Raw genomic sequence first — 19776 nt, 5'->3', positions numbered from 1 at the left:
CAGCGACGAGACCTCCTCCGATGATTTTGCTTCTAAGGAGAGGAGGATGGCACGGTATGGGGGACTTCATCTGGACGCCTAATGCTCCACAGGGCGGCAATGCTCGCTAGCGTGATCTTCGCGTCGGCGGAACATCGCCGACAGGTCGGAGGAACATCACCGCGACGCTTAGGCCCAAGATCAATTGAACAGGACTACAACCCAGGAAAGAAAATACAGAAGAGAATCATCCGCCGGATAGAACAGTACAAAGTGGTCTTCGTGGCACTAGCTCTGCCCGTTCCTGAATCTTGGTATTGTGATTGCTACCACCTAATACTCCTACTCAACAAAGGCGCTACCACGATTACCCGTCTACGTTATTTCAAGGCCGAACTGGCGTGGAGCGAGGATGACTTCCTTAATCCGCCAGCTGAGTATCGCGGAGCTCCTCTCTGGTGCTGGAATACCAAATTACAACGGAACAGGCTCCTTCGACAGATTGATCAACTTGCGGAAATGGGTCTGGGCGGCTTTCATATTCATAGCCGCGTTGGCCTTGATACACCGTACATGGGTGAAGAGTTCATGGGCCATGTCAAAGCTTCAGTTGAGACTGCTAAAGCCAAGGGCCTCCTTGCCTGTCTATACGATGAGGATAGGTGGCCGAGTGGTGCTGCTGGCGGGCTTGTTGTGGCTGAGAATCCGGAGTTCAAGGCCGTGCATCTCCTGTTGACGAAGCGAAAGTATGGCTCCTTCAATTTACCGCCGTGAGTACTTCCTCCCGAATTGTTAGACTACTGCTTTGCCAATGCCATGACGTTGAGTTACTGACACTAGGACATTGCAGACCGCTCCAAGGCGCCAATGGCCAAGCTCGGCGAAGTGAGCTGGGCTCTTTGATCGCACGCTATGATCTTCAGCGCGGCGATGATGGGCTAGCGACGTCTTTCAAGAGGTTAGACGACGACCAGACGGCAGGATCTAATACCTGGTTTGCGTATGTTGAGCCTAACCCCCCTTCAGAATGGTTCAATGGGCAAACCTACGTCGACACTCTTGAACCCCGGGCTATCCAAAAGTTCATCGAAGAGACACATGAGAAGTATTATTCCCTTTTGGGGTCTGACTTTGGGACAACGGTTCCTTCGATCTTCACAGATGAGCCGCAGTTCGCTCACAAATCTAGACTCGCTAATTCAGAGAGCGAGGAAGACCTGTTCTTGCCTTGGACTGCAAGCTTTGCCCAGTCTTTCCAAAAAGAATATGGTTACGATATATTAGATCAATTGCCGCGTATACTATGGGATGTTCAACAAGCTCCAGCCCCTCAGCACAAGGGACAATGCGCTATAACTCAAGGTGCGCCGTCTGCCGCAAGATACCACTTTCATGACCATGTCTGTGAACGCTTTGTTTCTGCCTTCATGGACACCGTGGCCGCATGGTGTCGAGACAAGAATATTGCTCTCATAGGGCACATGATGCATGAGCCGACCCTACTCTCTCAGACGAAGGCACTTGGCGAGGCCATGCGATGCTATCGCAACCTGGACATGCCAGGCGTGGACATGCTTTGCGATGCCTATGAGTACAACACGGTCAAACAAGCTACCAGTGTTGCTCGACAGAATGGCTCGTGCGGTGTGATGAGCGAGATTTACGGCGTGACCAATTGGACGTTCGACTTTGCCGGCCATAAAGGTGCTGGAGACTGGCAGGCCGCCTTGGGAATCACTTTCCGAGTACGCCATCTCACCTGGGTAAGTAATTCTCATTGCCTGTCCCGAGATCCGTATAACTAACACTCTTGCTAGGTCAGCATGGCAGGAGAAGCAAAGAGGGACTATCCTGCTTGCATCGGTTATCAGAGTCCATGGTACAAAGAGTACAAGTATATCGAAGATCATTTCTCACGCCTCAACATCGCGTTGACAAGGGGAAGAGCTGTTGTTCGCGTGGCTGTTATCCACCCCATTGAGAGCTTCTGGCTCGATTATGGACCAATGGACTCAAGCGCAGCGAAGTGCAAGTTCCGCGAAGACATGTTCTCATCAGTCACATCATGGCTGCTACATGGCCTGGTGGATTTTGACTTTGTCTCGGAAAGCTTGTTGCCTCAGCAAACATCGTTGGACAGTATCCAGCCCGGGTCGCCTTTTCCGGTTGAAGACTCTCGGTATGACGTTGTAGTGGTTCCTAACCTGAAAACGATCCGCCGCACGACTTTGGATAGGCTGAGATGGTTTTCGCAAAATAGCGGTACAGTGATCTTTGCTGGAGATCTGCCCTCTATGCTCGATGGAAGTGCGCCTGTCAATCTGACTCTGGAAGACAATGTAAAACATATTCCTTTGACTCAGTACCATCTTCTGCAGTCCCTGGAAGCATACAGAGATATCCGAATCACCAGCAAAGACAATGGTGACACGATCTCTTCGATGCTTTATCAGCTTCGCCAAGATGGTGCAAAGTCTTTCCTCTTCATGTGCAATACTCACAGAAAGCGCTGCTTTGCCACAGAGATTGGGATCAAGGGTCTTTGGATCCCAACAGTCTTGGACACCATCATAGGGGAAAGAAACGTCGTCCCTGTTTCCAGAAGATCAAACGGCTGGACGTGGATTGAGTGGCATTTTGAAGCCTGTGGCAGCCTATTAGTTGAGCTATCGCCATACGCCAACCAGTCTACGGTTACAGGTACTCCTCAAGAAGTCTTCAGAGCTGATTGGACTACTGTTGCTCAGGTGGACATAGACCATGTGGAGTTATCAGAGCCAAATGTTTTGCTTCTCGACTATGCATCATTCTCTACAGATGGAAAGGCCTGGGAGCCAGAAACGGAGATCCTCCGCATCGACAACATTATAAGGGAACGACTTGGCCTGCCGCTGAAGGGTGAGGCCTACCGGCAGCCTTGGGCAGTTTCCGGTCGAGAGAGGGAGCCTAAGGCGGAGATCAGATTGCGCTATCGTTTCACGTCTGAGACGGCCATTCATAGCGCGAAGATCGCTGCAGAGTTCCCAGCAGGGGACAACTGTACTATTTGATGACCAAGAGGTCCCAGTAGAGTACAGTGGTTGGTGGGTCGATGAGGACATAAGAACAATCGACCTGCCGTTCAGCATCACGCCTGGGACTCATACTCTGGAGCTCAGACTGCCCTTCGGGTTATTGACTAATTTGGAAAGGGTATACTTGCTTGGAGAATTCAGTGTTCGAGTGAGAGGAAAAGCGTGTTTCCTCGAACCGCTCAATACCTCTGAGATTGCTTTTGGAGACTGGACCAAACAAGGACTGCCCTTTTTACGCTGGAAACTTGACATATGTTTGCAGGGGTGCTATCAGCACATGTGATGCTCAGCGAGTTGTGCTTCACATCCCGCATTTTGCCGGACCCGTCATCGTCGTGTATCTTAACGGCAAACGCAGAGGGACAGTTGCATTACAGCCGGATACAGTTGAACTCGGCGTCCTCGAGCCAGGTCAAGAATTCGAGTTGCGGATCGAGTGCTATGGCAACAGGGAGAATTCTTTCGGCACCTTACATATGCCGGATGGCGTGAGCCGATGGTTCGCACCGAACGCTGGTTGCTATATCGCGCTTCCCAGAGTCTTGTAACAACAGATGTTAGCACCCACAGCCTCGCAGCTCCTGCGAGGGCTGACTTTCCGAGAAGGGCGGGCGAGACTCATCCACCCATTAGCTTATGCGAAAAGTCAGGCAATGCTCAGAGAATACTGGAGATCATCACTGACCTGCGAATTCCAACATCAGATGTTGAAGACCAGTTCCGAGTCGATCCGGTCTTGTCCGTTCCATCGACCTCTGAGGGCAGCGCGACTGGTGCTGACTGCACTTCTTCCCCAACAGAGCGCCAAAGGGAGCCATGTCGGCAAACAGAGGGTGTAGTAACATCAGACGATGCACCGTTTTTTAATGAGTTTACTTACAGCGAGTCTCTCTATATCTCGGATTTGTGGTTTAACACACCACTATTTGCAACTTCTGGCTACCAGCAATTTTGCGAGGATGGAGATCATACATAATTGACCTTATATATCGAAAGTAGATTAATTCTAGCTCAATTTCCGCTATCCTTTACAAGAACTAAATTGCTCTTGTTTGCTGCGTTATGTTTACAAACATCCTTTCCTCTAAAGGCCAACTCAAAGAAGGAGTAAAGCTCAACAAAGCTGTACGCCAGAATGGTCGGGAGCATCAGGATCCAATACAATAGTCCTCTTGCAACACCCCAAGCACCTTTATTGTAATCGTTCTTGCCATCGCAAGGCACAGGGAGATACCAGCGGACAAGAATGGTAACAACGAGAAAAAAGGCATATTGCGTCCCTAATAAGATGAAGCAAATGGTTGAGAATAGAGAGTCGCTGATAAAAAGTGCATCATGTTCAGTAGCAAGACTGTTGACCAACTGAACAATGATAGGAGATACCACAGAGAAGATAGCGCTGGCGCAAAGGACAAGGCCATAGTAAATAAAGAAGCGAGTAGCCCAGCTGATGGAAAGGTACAATCCAGGCATCCTGTAGGTCTTGACGATAAAGTAATGGAAGACTTCGCCTGCGCCAATGGTCCATCGTCGAATCTGAAGAGCCCACTCGCGTATCTCGTCAACATAGTTAGCACCCGAGGTGGGGCCGTTGATGGAAATGATGTTCAAAGGCCTGATGCGGATCTCTCGTTTTGTCATGATGGTGTAGCGTATCAGAGCAATGATATCTTCCATCTGGTAGGCTGGATGAGTGAAAGCACCCTCCTCGAGTAACTTGACGCTGAGAGAGTAGTGGGACATGGGATTGATGTTCCAAGGGATCAGTACACCCATGAAGAAAAAGGTTCTCAAAACGCCGGTAATGTCGACAAAGAAGGGCATTGAGTCGCGTTTGTAGATGATGACGGATTGCCAGATGGAGTAGTGACGATCCGCAGAATCCAGCTTCAAGTACTCGGTCTCAAGCTCCAGCATGTATTCAGGGTCGAAGACGGCATCACAGTCGCAGTTGGTAAAAATATGCTCATGCTTTTCATAGTTGTACTCAACATCTTGACGGAGAATCTGTAGGCCCTGGCGACAAGCGTAGTTCATGTTGGAACACTTGCCGGGGATTTCGCCGGGAATGCCCGAGGGATGAAAGGTAACGATCAGACGACGGAACTTGTTCTCATACTTCGCGTATACCTCATCGCGTTTTGATTCCTTGTCAGGCGTGCGGCATTCCATGCCAATTATGACTGAGAGACGAGTTTTGGCATCCTTTTGCTCCACGAGTGAGTCTAATGTTGTTTGCAGCACGCTCATAGGCTCCTTGTACAGGGTCATGGCAACTATGTGATGGATGTTTGAGGCCATTGCGTGAGATGCTTCAACATCTTGGGCCTTTGCAAGCTTGCGTTTCTTTCGGCTATTGATGGCTATTGTTCGACGAATGGCGCAAATAGTGGCTATTAGCCAGATGAGTTGGAAAAGACCAATGATGATGACGATGAAGATATTGGTCACTTGATTGACGTAAGGAGTAAAGGGCATCCATATCGGGAAGACAAGAAAGGTAAAGATGATGACGAGAAACAAAAGATTCCAGCGGACATAACGATTGGCTGCTTCGAGTTTCGCAGCATCATTGCCAATGTCTAGGCTGTTACGGGACGAAGATGGTGATGAAGAATCCATTTTGGAGAAGCTGTCCTGGCAGATTTACCAGTATCACTGCGGGTAAAGAGAGATTAAATACTGAAATTATTACATCTAACTAAGTACGTGTTCAATGTTAATCTCTCATGGTCTGCTACTCAGCTCTTCAGCAAACAGCTATTGCTTTGTCCTAGCTATATTTAACAAAAAGAATTTTCAGCTATCGTGACAGGCAATCAATGAAAATCCGCAGGCCTCATTGCCAAGAGCAAATTTGTTGAGTTAGCGATTTAAGCGTGCCTGTACTGGTAAGCCCGTTCAGCTGTGGCGCGTTAGAGTCAATAAAAGCCCACAGGGCGCAGCGCCAGGGGTAGTTTGGGTAAGGCGCACGATAAGCGTCAGCTCTGAACGGGCATCCACCCTAACTAAACGACACAAGCGAGGAGCTGAATCGACGGTTTAGCGTCCTGACAGCAACAGACCCATCCAGTCGGGTCCTACACCGCCACTTGTTCAAAATTTGATAAGAGCCAATTAGCAGGCGTGCTTGAGAGCATCTTCAATGCCAATGGCAGTAGTAAATAAATAAATGTCTTTCAACTCAACTACCGAGCTTTGGATGATAAGCTATCTTAAGCCTTGACCTGCTTCCTCCATATAGCCAAAACATCCTTACATAAAGCAAGCAAAGGAGTATTCAACGACATCACCTTCAAAACAGAGACCTCCACGCCAACCTGCTGCATAAACCACTCTCTAACCCTGACAGCCACAAGTGAATCAATACCGATGCTGGCAACAGGGACATTGGTGTCAAGCTCCTCTGGCTTCATATGCAGCATTCCACATAATGCCGATGTAAAACCACCAAGGAGTAGTTCGAGACAAACATCTGGATCAGCGACAGATGAAGCAAGCTGGACTTTGAGAGATGCACTACTGCCTTCTTTGGCTGTAGCATCGTCGCTCTCGTCTTCAGCCTGGAGGTAATGCCACAATCGTGGTTGTTCTCGCCAAGTGTAGGTCCGGATGTCACCACGAATACCAGTAATGAGATCATGCCGTTCGCCCGCGATAACCTCAGCCAACATATCGTGGAGATCTGTCTCACTGACCGGGGACATAAGCCAATACAGTGAATCTTCAAGCATCTTGCGTTTCTCATGTCGTTGAACATAGCCCAGTCCACTGACACCTCCGATGTGGACAACACAGCCCGGGTAACCCCGTTGTCGCATGTTGCTAGCTGTGCCTTGCATGAACCAATTCGATGAGCCATATGCAGTCTGGCCGGCATTTCCAGCGACCGCAACTGCAGATGAAAAGAACACAACGAAGTCTAGCTGCTCTGGTTTGGTTTCTCGGTCAAGTAGTGTCACAAGGTTCTGTGTTCCTCTGACCTTGGGACCCATGACAGCTGAAAAGTCCGACCACGGCTGGTCTGCAAACAGTTGATCTCGCATAAGCATAGCGCCGTTCATTATACCAGCTACAGGGGGCATCGATTCATGAATCTCGGCCCACGCAGTCGATAGTGAAGCCTCGTCGCAGATATCAATAGCCATGAAGCGTAAAGCAGCACCATAAGTCACAGCAACATGATCTACCACTGGTTGGAGAACAACAGGGTTGCGAGATGCCAATACAACATGGCGAGCTCCGCTCTCAAACATCCACAATGCAATGGAGATACCAAAATCACCGGCGAGGCCGAGCAGAAGATAGGTCTTCTCACCGGAGAAGATACCATCGTGGTTTGGTGGAAGAAGCTTGGCCGTGATGATTGCCGTGGTCGTTCTGTCAAGGACACTTGTTGGCAAGATGTATGATGGGGACGTCTTGGAGATATCCTCAACAGGGATCACGGCTCCTTCTACTGAATTCTCAGAGACAAGAGAGCCACTGCTGATATACCACTCTACCAGGTCAGCAAACATGGCTTTGCTAAGTCCGTTGAAGACAACTCCATCGAAACTGTTCAATGACAAAACTGGTAGTTCAATGCGGAGACAGGGCCAGCTGCTGCGAACCAAGCCGACCAAGTTACGACCTTGTTGTGAATCGTCCAAGCAAATGAATGCCGTAATATCTTTCGGTCTTAATAGAGCAAGGTCATGCTTAGTAGTGAAAGCATGGAGGAACTTGGTATTCTCCTTGACTAGCTCGCGATTCGATGTAGTGTTGAACAACTGGATATCATCACGTCGCGAGGCTGCAAGATCCAGCTCCTTTTTCAGCCAAGTAGGGGCACCGTGAATCCAAACGTGACCCGAAAGGTTATGAAGAGTAGACTCTGCAAGTGCCGACGTTATCAAGGCTTGAAGCTGGTGATGGTACCCAACACGCCCATTTTGGTTCTCGAATTTCCAAAGAATTTCAAACGAGTCCTTGTCCGAGAGTGTAAGCAGAACTTCGCCTGCAACATTCCTGGAGACACAGAGCTGCCTTGGATTCTCTTCACCTTGAAAACGGAAGCCATGCACAGACGATGCTAGCACTTCCAGATTCCTTGATTGAGTTTGTCCATAGGGTCGTTCGATGGCAAGTGTCCCACGCTCATCGTGTACTGCAAAAGGATCTGTCGGAGAAGCTTCCACATATACTTCTTTGTATCTCGTATCAGCGAGCTCGTTAAGGCCATCGACTGGCCAGATTCTTGGAATGTAAATTGCATCGTCTCTCAACATCAATTCTGGTTCCAGTGTAAAGAGAATGTCCTGGTTACCTGAGTTGCTACTGCAAAGATTGAGCAATAGCTTGCAGACGAGATCGGGATCCACAGCCTGTGACTCGTGCTCGATGTCCAAAACCTGAAGCTTCATAGTTGACCGTTCCAGGCGAGCAGATCGTCCCCATCCAAGCACCATCGTATTCTCGGGTTTTGCTCCACTTCGAGCACCTTGAGTAACCCAGAGAAGAACGCTAGCTTGACGCATTATCTCTTGCAGACCCTTAAAGCGTAACTCGCTGATCTGATGGAAAACTGGGCTATCGAGATCGCAAAGATTCAGAATAATGGCCTCTGGGGGGACATTGATGTTTTCAAGGCCCGAGACCCTCCGCACTGTAGTGTAAGAGGCAAGCTTGCCTTTCAGCTGAGAAGCCAGGTTTTCAACAATTGTACCAGGCGATGGATCTAGAACAAGCAAGACTTCTGCGTCGATCTTCTGCGTCGCAGTAATTGGATCCCGCACAGCAAGAACAGCATCGTCAACAGCTTGTGACAGCAGAACACTGCAAAATTTCTGTGTGTAGGTGACATCAACACCCGAAAATCCATTCGCTTTCAGCAGATCATTGCAGTCGGAGACCTTGAGAATCTGGGGCTGGGAATTGTCCTTCTCCAGCCAAGACCTTGGGAGCAGGGACTGAACGAAACGAACAGGAAGATAGTCGTTGGTCAAAGCAACAAGAACCAGGAATCCGCCCGGGCGTAGTAGCTTTCTCGCATTGATCACGGTTTCCTGGCTGACTTTGGTAGAGTAAGAACTTGTGGCGATAACCAAGTCGTACGATGCTTCGACGAACCCTTGCTGAACTGGGTCCTTGTCAATGTCAAGAAGCTTGAAGATGAGCTTCGAGTCATCATCAGAAGTCTCAAGAGTATTGGTAACAGTGTAAGACGTGAAACGGCGCGTGCCTGCAGCACTGATCAACGCATCTCGTAAGCCTGAGCCGAACCCAGCACCAACCTCAATCATCTTCATAGCCGGGTAACGATGGCAGAGTTGTGAAACAAGGTTAGCTGCATCAGTAATGACTTCTCGGAAGCCAAAGCTGTCGGCGTAAAATCTTTCGAGCGCGCTTTCTTGCTCTGCTGCTTTGATACCTGCAGTGAGACCACGGGTAATGGATGTGAGGTTACGTCCAAGACGTTCCAAGAGCACGACGTCGGCTGAGTTCACGGCATTGAGCCTCTTAACCTCTTGTTCCAACACTGTTTCAGTGTCATCAAGCCATTCCTTGTTGGCCTCATGGTCTCCAGCCCTCACGCTGGGAATAAGTACCTCTTTAACCCATGTCAAAAAGTTCTTGCGGGCTTTTCCCATGAGCATGATCTCAAATGGCTTGAGCTGTTTGAGAACCTTCTGACAGTAGAAGAGAACTAGACGCATGGCCAACTGGCTGATTTGAGCCCTGTCGTCTGAGATGATTGACTTCCGATCAGGTTCAATGCCACACAAAGCGTCGCGCTCCCAGATATCTTGATGATAAGATTCTCGGCTGGACCTGAGAGAACCAGGTAGATTCAGTAAGTGCACACCGCGAATCTGAATATGCGTCTTGTTATTCCCAGGGTTGAATACATTGATATCGCCGCTGATACGGCTGGCATCGCCGTGCGTGACAAAGGAATCCGCCAGCAGTTGTGCAGGGCCATCCTCACCAACATCAGTAGCGGCCATGCTGATCCGAATGCTGTCAATACGACTTGGGAGGTATGTTGACCGTTGTCGTCTGTCTCCTGGGCACGAGTAACCGGCCAACAGCCCATGAATACCCGTATCCAAAGCCGCGGGGTTGACATCGGAACGAGTCAATGAGTTCGCTTCATGCCAGCCTGGAGGCATAGTAACAACAGCGTGGTGCAAACGACGGAGCATTTCAGGTGCCTGGAAATGCTCTGTATATCCGTGACCCAGACCAGCCAGAGTATCATAGAGCTCTTCGATGTCAAGTGGAATAAGAGGCAGAATTGGTTCCGATCTGGGAGGCAGGATATCATCTCTGGAAACACCGAGCTCAATACGCAAGAAGCCTTCAACGTGAGAATCGGCTTGAGCTGGCATATTTCCAAGATTTTGGCCATGTTCAAAATCGACTGGGTTGCTATAACAAGACCAACTTGCCGTAATCGCATCGTCTGATTGGCTTGTAATGCGTACCGCAAAGAGAATCTCAGTCCCGGGAGAGTCAGGCTTGAGGCTCAGAGCACGAAAGACATCGATATCGTAAATCTCAACAAGTTGAATCTCCTGCGATGGGGAGACAAGTCTAACGGCTGCCTCGTAGGCCATTGTGACGTAGCACGTTGCGGGAAACAAGTTCTCTCCTTGAATAGTGTGCCCAAATAGCCAGGGAATCTCTTCAAGACGAAGGACCTGTTTCCAGTGAACCTCACGCTGCTTCCCGCTACCAAAAGTAGAGGCAGTGCCCAGGAGCTGATGACGCTTCTGGCTCTGTGTACGGACAATCGCGGATTGGCGAGACTCTTTCCAGTATACAGTATCATGGTCGAACGGATAAGATGGTAGGTCTTTGAGAAGACTTAGCCTGTTGTTCTTTCCATTGGAAGCAAAGGCTCGCTCAATGCCGTCAAAGTCGACGATGGACCGTCCACTCTGAAGTGCAAATGTTTTCCACAAGAGACCCAAAGCGTCAAAGAAAGCTTCCGCATCGTGCTGACCGCGCTTGAGGACACCGGAGTATGGGATGCCAATGCCCGTCATGTTGTTGATGGTCTCAGTTGCAGGGCCTTTCAGAGCAGGGTGAGGTCCAACCTCAAGTGCAAAGTCAAAAACATGGCTTTCATCCACAGCTCTCCGGACAGCTTGACTGAAGAGTACAGTGTTGGTCATGTTGTCAACCCAGTATTGGCCCTTCAGAGACTCAGCGTCCTCACCAGTAAACGAGCGGCTGCGTCCGTTAGACCCCCACACGCTCGAATACCAGGCAACATCGTTTCCAGGCTTTTTGTTAATCTTGATGTTGCACTTTTGCAGCGAGTCGAGATATGGTTGGGCGACTGGCTGCATGTGATGTGAGTGATAGGCTGTATCGACCTGCAAGACTCTCGCAAATGTGCCAGCAGCGTCAAGCTTCTCTTTTGCGGCGTCAATGGCTGAAGCGTCACCCGCAAGAGTGCAACTGCGAGCCGAATTGCTGGCAGCAATCTTGATCGTTCCTCTCGACTCCGCGCAGAAGCCAGCAGCTTGATCAATCGACATGCCTACTGCCATCATCTTGCCGCTACATCCATCAGGTCCTTGAGCTTTCTTCGAGTGGACTCCGCGGAAGTACGCAATGCGAATGGCGTCGTGCGCATTGAGGTAGCCAGCTGTATAAGCAGCAGAAATCTCACCGGATGAATGGCCAACAACGCCTGAGAACTGTACTCCAGCCGCACGCAGCATGTCAACAAGGGCCACTTGCACAGCTGTACATATCGGCTGCGAGACAGCTGCTTCACCTATGCGTGAAGCCGAAGGAGGAGCACGGAGTTCTTCAATGAGAGACCATGAAGGACGTCCGTCTTTGACAGGCAGGGTGTCGAGACTGTCTTGCATACGTGAGAAAGCGTTGCGGAAGACTGCGGACGACTCATAGAGTTTTACACCCATGGTAGCCCACTGAGCGCCCTGACCTGTGAAGACACCAAGGATGCGTGGTGGCATTTTCTCCGGGATGCTGGTGGTGCGAGGGGTCTTGTTTAGGACAGCCGCCTTGAGCTTTTCGGTGAGCTGTTGCACAGTTGTCGCGGAGAAGGCCGCGCGGAAGCTGAAGTTGGCACGATGGAATAGGGTGAATGACAGAGACCCAAGGTCCGTCTCAGGGTTGCTTTCCAAGTAGTGACAGAGTTGCGACGCCCTCGAAGCCAACGACTGGGCTGAGTTTGCAGATAGCACAAATAGGCCACCTTCACTCTTCGAATGATTGCCTGACTCCATTCCATTGCTGTCCCAGGCCTCGAGAATAGCGTGCGCATTTGTCCCTCCAAAGCCGAAGCTGTTCACACTAGCACGGCGAGTCCAACTATTGGGTAGAACTGGCCATGGCTGTGTTTCAGTCGGGACTTGCAGGTTGGTATAGAAAGGCTCGATCTTGGGATTGAGGGTCTTGAAGTGCAGATTGGCAGGGATCTGGCCGTGTTGAAGAGCTTGTGATGTCTTCAAGACACCAGCGATGCCTGCGCTACCCTCAAGATGTCCTATCAGGGTCTTGACAGAGCCAACTGTGAGTTTGTGGTCGTAAATGGAACCTTTGGGAAAGAAGACTGTCGAGATTGCTTCGGCCTCCCTTGCTGTTAATAGAAATGGCAATCAGTATTCGTAAATGTGAGCTTGGAATGTAAGAGACTTACGGTCACCAGCCTGGGTTCCAGTCCCATGGGCTTCAAAGTACTGTGGTCGATCGGATTCGAGTCTCAGATCAAGACCTGCCTTGGCATATGTGGCCCTGATGAGCTCTGCTTGCGCCGTTGGGCTCGGCATGGTTATACCTATGTGATAAAAGTTAGTCGGTTCTATCACACGATACGGGATTGCGTACCCGGAGTTTGGCCGTCTTGGTTGACGCCAGTCTCTCGAATGATGCATTCAATGTGATCGCCGTCAGCAATGGCCTGGCTCAGTGTCTTGAGAATGACAGCGGATGTTCCTTCTCCACGGGTGTAGCCATCAGCGTCCTTATCCCACATATAGGAGCGTCCATTGGGAGATAGCATGTTGAGCTACGTCGGGCGTTAGCACGGTTGCTGGAACTTATAGGAGAGGTTTACTAACACTTGACTCTGACACAAACAGATCTGGGACCAAGATCAGGTTCGATCCCGCTGCAACAGCCATCTTGGCTTCACCACTTCTCAGAGTCTGCACGGCGTAGTGCAACGCCACCAAACTCGATGAGCATGCTGTATCAATACCCACAGATGGTCCCTTCCAGTCGTAGAAGTAAGATAGCCGGTTTGCCAAGATAGACATGGCAACACCGGTAGCATGATACTGTGGTAGGCTGTCAAGACCGCGTGCGGAGATGAGCTGATAGTCGAGGAACATAACACCGACAAAGACGGCTGTGTTTGAGCCACGCAGCTGTTGCATTGAGTAGCCAGCAGACTCGATGCCCTCATAGACTGTCTCGAGCAGCATGCGCTGTTGGGGATCCATGGATTGAGCTTCCTTTGGACTGATGCCAAAGAACTCTCTATCAAAGGCTCTTGGATCTTGGTCCAACAGGTATGCATGACGAACATTAGAGCTCTACGTTTATTAGCCTTCGTATCAAATACCTATACCGTAGTACCTACGCCATGATGCTGACTATCAGGATGATAGAACCCGGTTGTGTTGAACCGGGTGGAAGGAATCTCGGAGACAACATCTCTAGGGTTCTTGAGGAGGTCCCAAAGCTTTGATGGGGAGGTCGCATCGCCTGGGAAGCGACAGCTGCTACCAACAATAGCAATTGGCTCGTTGGTGTACTTTGGTTGCTGAGTTATGCTACCCATCTTGAAGTACAAATGTTTCAGTGAATCGTAAAAGTTGTATGTGATTTTCGGGTTGAATGGCAATGGAGTGATCTCTAATGCGTGCGTTCAATACTGAGCATCTTGGGTTTCACCGCATCTTTACAATTTCCTCAACAACTAGTTTCTCTTTCAATCGCTGAAACTAAACGTCGGAAAATCCAGATACGAGCCTTATGACAAAAACCGGCCCGTAAGACCGACTGCGACCCTGCGAGTGGCTGCTTACTCCGACAATCACGGTCGGAACACGGAGTTTGCTGCGCCTCATCTGTCCTCCGGTGCACAGATTTCGGTATGACTAATATCTTACAGACGGAATGTGCTACGGAAAGTCTGAGGATATGATCCTACAGATAAGCCCGACCAACTCGTAGATGATGGTGAAGGCTTGTCTGTTGATTGATATCGTCACCCAATCTATTATCTGTGAATTCAAGTCAGGTTGCTAGCCATACCACTCCACCATCTATCATCCTATAGCATCCGATTCTCCTCGCCATCTTTCAGTATGTCATCCGCATCAACAATGAAAGCCATGGTTAGCAACGCATCAGGAGGCTATTGCCTAAGCAGCGAGATGCCGCAGCCCAGCCCAAAGCCAGGCATGATGCTAGTTCGCGTTGAGGCCGTTGCGCTTAATCCTTACGATACCAAGGTCATCGAATACGGTATCATCTCTCCTGAACCCTATGTTGGAGGCTGCGACTTTGCTGGGGTTGTAGTCGCTGCTGGCCCAGGAGTCACACGATTCCAACCAGGTGACTCAGTGCTCAGTATGCATACACGCGGCGGTTTTGCTGAGTACGCATTGGCTTTCGAGGATCTGAGTTGCCATATTCCAAAAGGCATGTCATACAATGAGGCCTGTTCTCTTGGTCTGGGCATTGGAATCTCCGGCCTGGCTCTGTTTCAGCAGCCTGGACTCAATCTTCCGTTGGAACACGGACACTCTCTGGACGACATGAACGGAAATGGCCGAAGTAACGGATCCGCGAATGGTCACACAAATGGCCATACGAATGGTAGCACGAATGGTCATGGTAAAAGCGCCGAGGAATCCAAGGATCCTATCACAGTCCTCGTGGCTGGAGGGGCCTCAGCCTCGGGTACAATGGCCACGCAGCTTCTCAAATTGTCAGTCACCCTCCATTACTTCAAACAGTGCGAATACAAAAGACAGAATACTAACACTTATGTATCCCCCATCTAGGGCCGGATATAACCCCATTGTAACATGCTCGCCAGCCAATAACTCCCTCTGCGAGTCTTTCGGAGCTTCTGCTTGCTTCGATTACAACTCTCCAACTTGCGGTGCCGATATTCGTCTCCATACAGACAATTCGCTCGCATACGTGGTTGACTGTGTCACTAATGTCGCCACGATGACCATGTGCTATGAGGCAATTGGCTCTCAAGGTGGTACCTACATTGCGCTTGATGCCACAGCCAACACAGTCAAGTACACGCGACGTGATGTCCGTGCTGACTGGGTCATGGCCAACACCCTCCTCGGGGAGCCCTGCAAGCTCGATGGTGTTTATGGACGGCCTAGTGCCCCTGAACATCGGGAATTTGCCAGCCACTTCTTCAGATTAGCGGAGCAATGGCTAGCTGAGGGCAAGATTCGTAACCATCCTTTGGAAATTCGTACTGGAGGCTTGGAAAGTGTTGATTCTGGACTACAAGATCTACGAGACGGTGTTGTCAGGGGTAAGAAGCTTGTCATTCCCTTAGCGGTTGGGGCTTGAAGACTGTGGGGAATGGAAAGAGTGTATTTTGGGCTTCTTAGCTAGACCTCGTTACTTAAGTTTATGCTGAATTATTACTCTCTTTTTACTACTACTAAGAAAATACCTTTAGTTTAATCCTGTATATAATTTAACCTATAAAGCTCATAATTAAACTCTAGCTCTTTTTTAAAATATTTATTTTACTTATTTCTGAAAACTCTTATTTAGTAATAGATAGTTAAATCCCGATTTATTCTCAACGAGTTATAGGGACCTGATGCTACAGAATGTAGCTAATGATTAGAACATACTCTTTCCTTTTATTGGAAGTTGCAGGCACACTCTTCTTCTCGTCCACTGAATCAAGCCAGAGGAAGAACCCGGTTTTGAACCTCTAAGTTAATTGGACTTTGTCCAGCGCCGGCATCTCGGAGTTACAGGCCGCAGTAGTCGGATTTCCATGTTTTGTCCGTATAGTCATACTCGGCACCCGATATTCTGCATGTGTAGCCACTCTGCTGATTTCAGCTCTCAGCCATAAGTCTCAAGTGCAGCAAGTGCAGCCACATCTGACATTTCCGACAGCACCGACAGCGCCGACAGCGCCGATCCCGCTGATCCCGCTGATCGGGATACTCTTCTCCGTGCTGACTGATTCCGCTTCCGTCTTACATGAGTCAATGCGACACGAAACAGCATCTCGATGCGAGGTGCACCATAGTACTGGCAGCGCAGCAATAGAATTAAGAATATTATTATTAAGGACTCGAGACGAGACAAAATATAGGGCCTTTTAGAAACAACATTGCAGTATATGTAAGCTCACAGTCCAAGTTTCAACATAACCGCAGCCGAATTCATACACATTACAGTCATAAACCAACAGCATGTCTCGCCTTGACGTCACCTTTAAGACACTCGATGGCCTCACCCTGAGTGGCTGGCTATACCCAGCCGCCCAATATGGACCAGGCATTATTGTTTCTCCTGGAGTAGGTAACACCGCTTGACCGACGAAAACTGTTTGCTAAGACCTTTGCAGTTTAACATGCCCAGAGAGGCCTTTGTGCCTGATATTGCGCAGTGGTATCAGAACCGTGGCATCACGGCCCTCATTTTCGATACGAGGACTTATGGCTTAAGTGAGGGCCTACCGAGACAAGAGGTGACCAAATCTTGAATCCTCATTGAACTTGTACTTGGTAACTAACCGCTTTAATTACAGACAAGTGCTCGTAAACGAGTTGAGGATTTTCATGATGCCGTCACGTACCTTTCCAAACACGAACTGGTTGACCCTCAGAAGATTGCCCTTTGGGGCCTCTGTTTTGATGGAAATATGTGTCTCGCTGCTACAGCACTCGAGTTAGTACCGTGATAACGATCTATGGCTTCAGCAGTGCTGATAAAGACTTTAGTCCTCGTGTCCATGCTGTTGTTGCGGTCGCACCAGTCATTGACCTCCATGGGTTTGCTGAGCGACGAAGAGCTATTCTTGAGCTCGCCATGCAAGATCGCGAGGCTCAAATGGCTGGAGAAGGTATTGGGCTCCTCTTTATGTGGTAACTTATCTAACTCTAATCTCTAGAGCCAATCTATCTGCCCTACGTCAACGAAGATGGCACTGTTCCGCTCGGCCCGTCAATGGGCGAGGACTTTTGGCCCATGATGACCCGTCTGAAGATCCCTGTTGAGAACCGCGTCACAGTGCAGACTTTCTACAATGCGTTCTCGTGGGACATCATGACGCTGATTCCCTATGTCAGCCCCACGCCTGCAATGATGGTGACTCCTGAGAATGATGTTGAATGTCCCGCTGAGGAGCAAATTGCCGCGTTTGAAAAGATGGGCGAGCCAAAGACATTTCATTTGCTTCCCGGCAAGGGGCATTTGGATTGGGCTTTTGGCGATGTTGACTCTGTCATGGAGAAGCAGTTGGAGTTCTTGAAGGGAGCCTTGAACTTCTAGAACTGTGACATTGTTTCTTTCTCTTGTTAGATGTTGCTACAGTTAATGAGAGATTGTGTTTATATCTAGAACTCATATCAGTCAATTAGCTATATTTAATATAGACTGTTGAACCAGAAGATAGCTTAAATGTGTCATGATTCCTTTCACTCTACCTTACTGTAGTCACGATTCATTGACTGATAGTTGAAGCTAATGACGTCTCAATGAAACATATCAAGCCACCACATCAAGAATTCACAATTAGCTTCGTACCAAGAGATCTTCTTTAGTCTTCGTATTTAAGCTTTTGTCTTCCTACATTCTAATCTAGACCTGTAGTCGCCTCCTTCATTTATAAAAATTTATCCCAACCCCTCAACTCAAATTTCTTCAAGTGTGTCCATCTGGCCCTGGAGTTGGGAAATGATCTGTCGCAGTCTACGATACTCTAGTGATAACCCTGTAATTGATCCATGTGCTAACCCAGCAATGCTATTTCTATCAGATCCAAGTTCATCCGCATTCTTCTCGAAACGTGTCAGATCCATACCGCCTTGGTGCTTCTGGGGGCTGGGCGTAGTTTGTACGCCTGCGAAAAGACATCTGTCCAACCGGTTGATAAGATGTACCAACAATTGAAGAACCATTGTAAACTGCGCTGACGAAGGAGCTGGATCCCCGATCAGCGAGCCACTATCGCTGATTCCGAAAGCAGTCTTTTCCCTCGACTTCTCATCAATGCAATGTTCTATGGACTTGCAAATTGCCTTGAAAAGGCCCAAAAGATGCTGCTGACATGCAAGGGTTGTAAGAGCCAACCCTCCAATGCCACAGCACGATTCACCTTCCGAAGTATTCTCATCGTTCTCCCCGGAAATGATCATCGATATGGTATTGATGATACGTACCAGGGTTCTTGTGCCATCGAAAGCCTGGTTAACATACTGTGACGATACAGTTGGTGGAGCGCTGCGGGGATGATACAAAGCCATTGTAGCTGAGATTGTCTTAGTGCTCACAGCCATGGCCTGGGAGGTAAGTTCTTGTAAGAAACTGGGCGTCGCCCTGTCATCACTGACATCGGCATTGGATAGTGGTGTTTGGGACGGGGTTGTCTCGTTCCACCATTGTCCTTCGTCGAGGTGTGTATCCATCCCAGCCATAAAATCATCACTCATTTTCAGGTCTGGATTAACATTCTGAGAGGTATTCTCGAGGTCAAGGTCTGCTTGGGCCATTGTGCTCGTCTGGTGCCAGTTGAGGTTGTCATAGTCAAGCCAATCATCTTCTAGAGAGCCACCCGTCTGTTTCTCTAGGGATGGCAGGCCCATGTTCTTCTCGGAGCTGAAGCACGGTCTTTTTGTCTTGGCTCTTAATGTAGTGATACCTTAAACCTTTGTTAGATGGTGGGATCAACTCGATCGATCTACAGTTTTACACACATGCTGTGCCTGCCTTTGCGCATTTGGAGCATTTTGGCAGAGGCTGACCTGGTGATGGCTTCTGGGAGGTGGAGTCTCGAAGACACCGGACCTTTTGCTGCCGACAGCGCTCGCATGATTGGCGGTGTGACATTGTGCCGAACATGTGGGTGCCGAACGGACGTGTCGGCATTGCATGGTGGCTCCGTGGTTACTTCTCGGGCATTCTCTTTATATCATGTGTGAACTAATCAATTCACTGCCAGGATCATCTTCTCTCTTGCCTCTGACCTAGAGCGTAAGGTGCCATACATAATCTTTAGAAGCAGTCAGATTGAGGCAATTCCATGGCCTGATTGTGTGATTATGCAGTCAGGATTATGTGAGAACCGAGCGAGGAGCGTTACACGGGATAAGACCATGCACTCCTTGCTCTCTAAGATTCCATATCAAGCCCGATTGTGAGGCGATGCTGAGGCGATGCCAAGTCCCAGCTTCGTAATACAATGTCCAAAGAGCGGTGCCTCCCGTTGATCGAAACTGTCATTTTTACACAACTTCCTATCTAGATGCGACATTGCTTATCTTCATCTTGTGATACGGGACACAGCTGCATATTCCCCGGCCATTCAAGGGCCGCGCAACAGATCGATCGTCTTCCATTGGATCCGTTTGAAGTCTGCTTGTGACGAGATAACGCACCAGCGCCTTGTGGGAAGGGGTGCTGCTTACGTGTGTGTGCTGATATCACTATCGCTGTGAGAAAAAGTCAGATTAGGACGCATCAAGTC

The 19776-nt window shown here is 49.2% G+C and overlaps 6 protein-coding genes across 6 annotated transcripts; 3 read left to right on the top strand and 3 right to left on the bottom strand.

The window, feature by feature from the left end:
* Positions 1-99: 99 nt before the first annotated feature.
* On the top strand, positions 100-4029 carry FTJAE_10271 (glycoside hydrolase family 2; the record flags this gene model as incomplete). Its single annotated transcript, XM_037343097.1, has 5 exons — positions 100-749; positions 830-1742; positions 1797-2959; positions 3316-3552; positions 3615-4029. The coding sequence occupies 5 exons, from the start codon at positions 100-102 to the stop codon at positions 4027-4029; spliced, it is 3378 nt and encodes a 1125-aa protein (XP_037202729.1).
* A 35-nt stretch (positions 4030-4064) lies between these two features.
* Positions 4065-5675, bottom strand: FTJAE_10270 (uncharacterized protein; the record flags this gene model as incomplete). The annotated part of the gene is made up of 1 exon (XM_037343096.1): positions 4065-5675. One exon carries the CDS (start codon positions 5673-5675, stop codon positions 4065-4067), a length of 1611 nt encoding a protein of 536 aa, XP_037202728.1.
* Positions 5676-6268: 593 nt separating this feature from the next.
* On the bottom strand, positions 6269-13863 carry FTJAE_10269 (polyketide synthase; the record flags this gene model as incomplete). Its single annotated transcript, XM_037343094.1, has 5 exons — positions 6269-12657; positions 12718-12855; positions 12906-13086; positions 13139-13615; positions 13663-13863. The coding sequence occupies 5 exons, from the start codon at positions 13861-13863 to the stop codon at positions 6269-6271; spliced, it is 7386 nt and encodes a 2461-aa protein (XP_037202727.1).
* A 529-nt stretch (positions 13864-14392) lies between these two features.
* FTJAE_10268 (alcohol dehydrogenase like domain protein) lies at positions 14393-16269 on the top strand (the record flags this gene model as incomplete). Its single annotated transcript, XM_037343093.1, has 3 exons — positions 14393-15018; positions 15095-15594; positions 16157-16269. 3 exons carry the CDS (start codon positions 14393-14395, stop codon positions 16267-16269), a joined length of 1239 nt encoding a protein of 412 aa, XP_037202726.1.
* A 232-nt stretch (positions 16270-16501) lies between these two features.
* FTJAE_10267 (peptidase S15) lies at positions 16502-17582 on the top strand (the record flags this gene model as incomplete). The annotated part of the gene is made up of 5 exons (XM_037343092.1): positions 16502-16606; positions 16657-16779; positions 16840-16979; positions 17033-17154; positions 17203-17582. The coding sequence occupies 5 exons, from the start codon at positions 16502-16504 to the stop codon at positions 17580-17582; spliced, it is 870 nt and encodes a 289-aa protein (XP_037202725.1).
* A 362-nt stretch (positions 17583-17944) lies between these two features.
* Positions 17945-19122, bottom strand: FTJAE_10266 (fungal zn(2)-Cys(6) binuclear cluster domain protein; the record flags this gene model as incomplete). Its single annotated transcript, XM_037343091.1, has 2 exons — positions 17945-18908; positions 19007-19122. The coding sequence occupies 2 exons, from the start codon at positions 19120-19122 to the stop codon at positions 17945-17947; spliced, it is 1080 nt and encodes a 359-aa protein (XP_037202724.1).
* Positions 19123-19776: the final 654 nt, after the last annotated feature.

This window comes from Fusarium tjaetaba (assembly GCF_013396195.1).
Source record: "Fusarium tjaetaba strain NRRL 66243 chromosome Unknown NRRL66243_c0000238, whole genome shotgun sequence".
In the NCBI taxonomy this organism is placed as follows: Eukaryota; Fungi; Ascomycota; class Sordariomycetes; order Hypocreales; family Nectriaceae; genus Fusarium; species Fusarium tjaetaba.
Note: the sequence above shows the minus strand (reverse complement) of the source record. Positions and strands in the feature narration are given on the sequence as shown.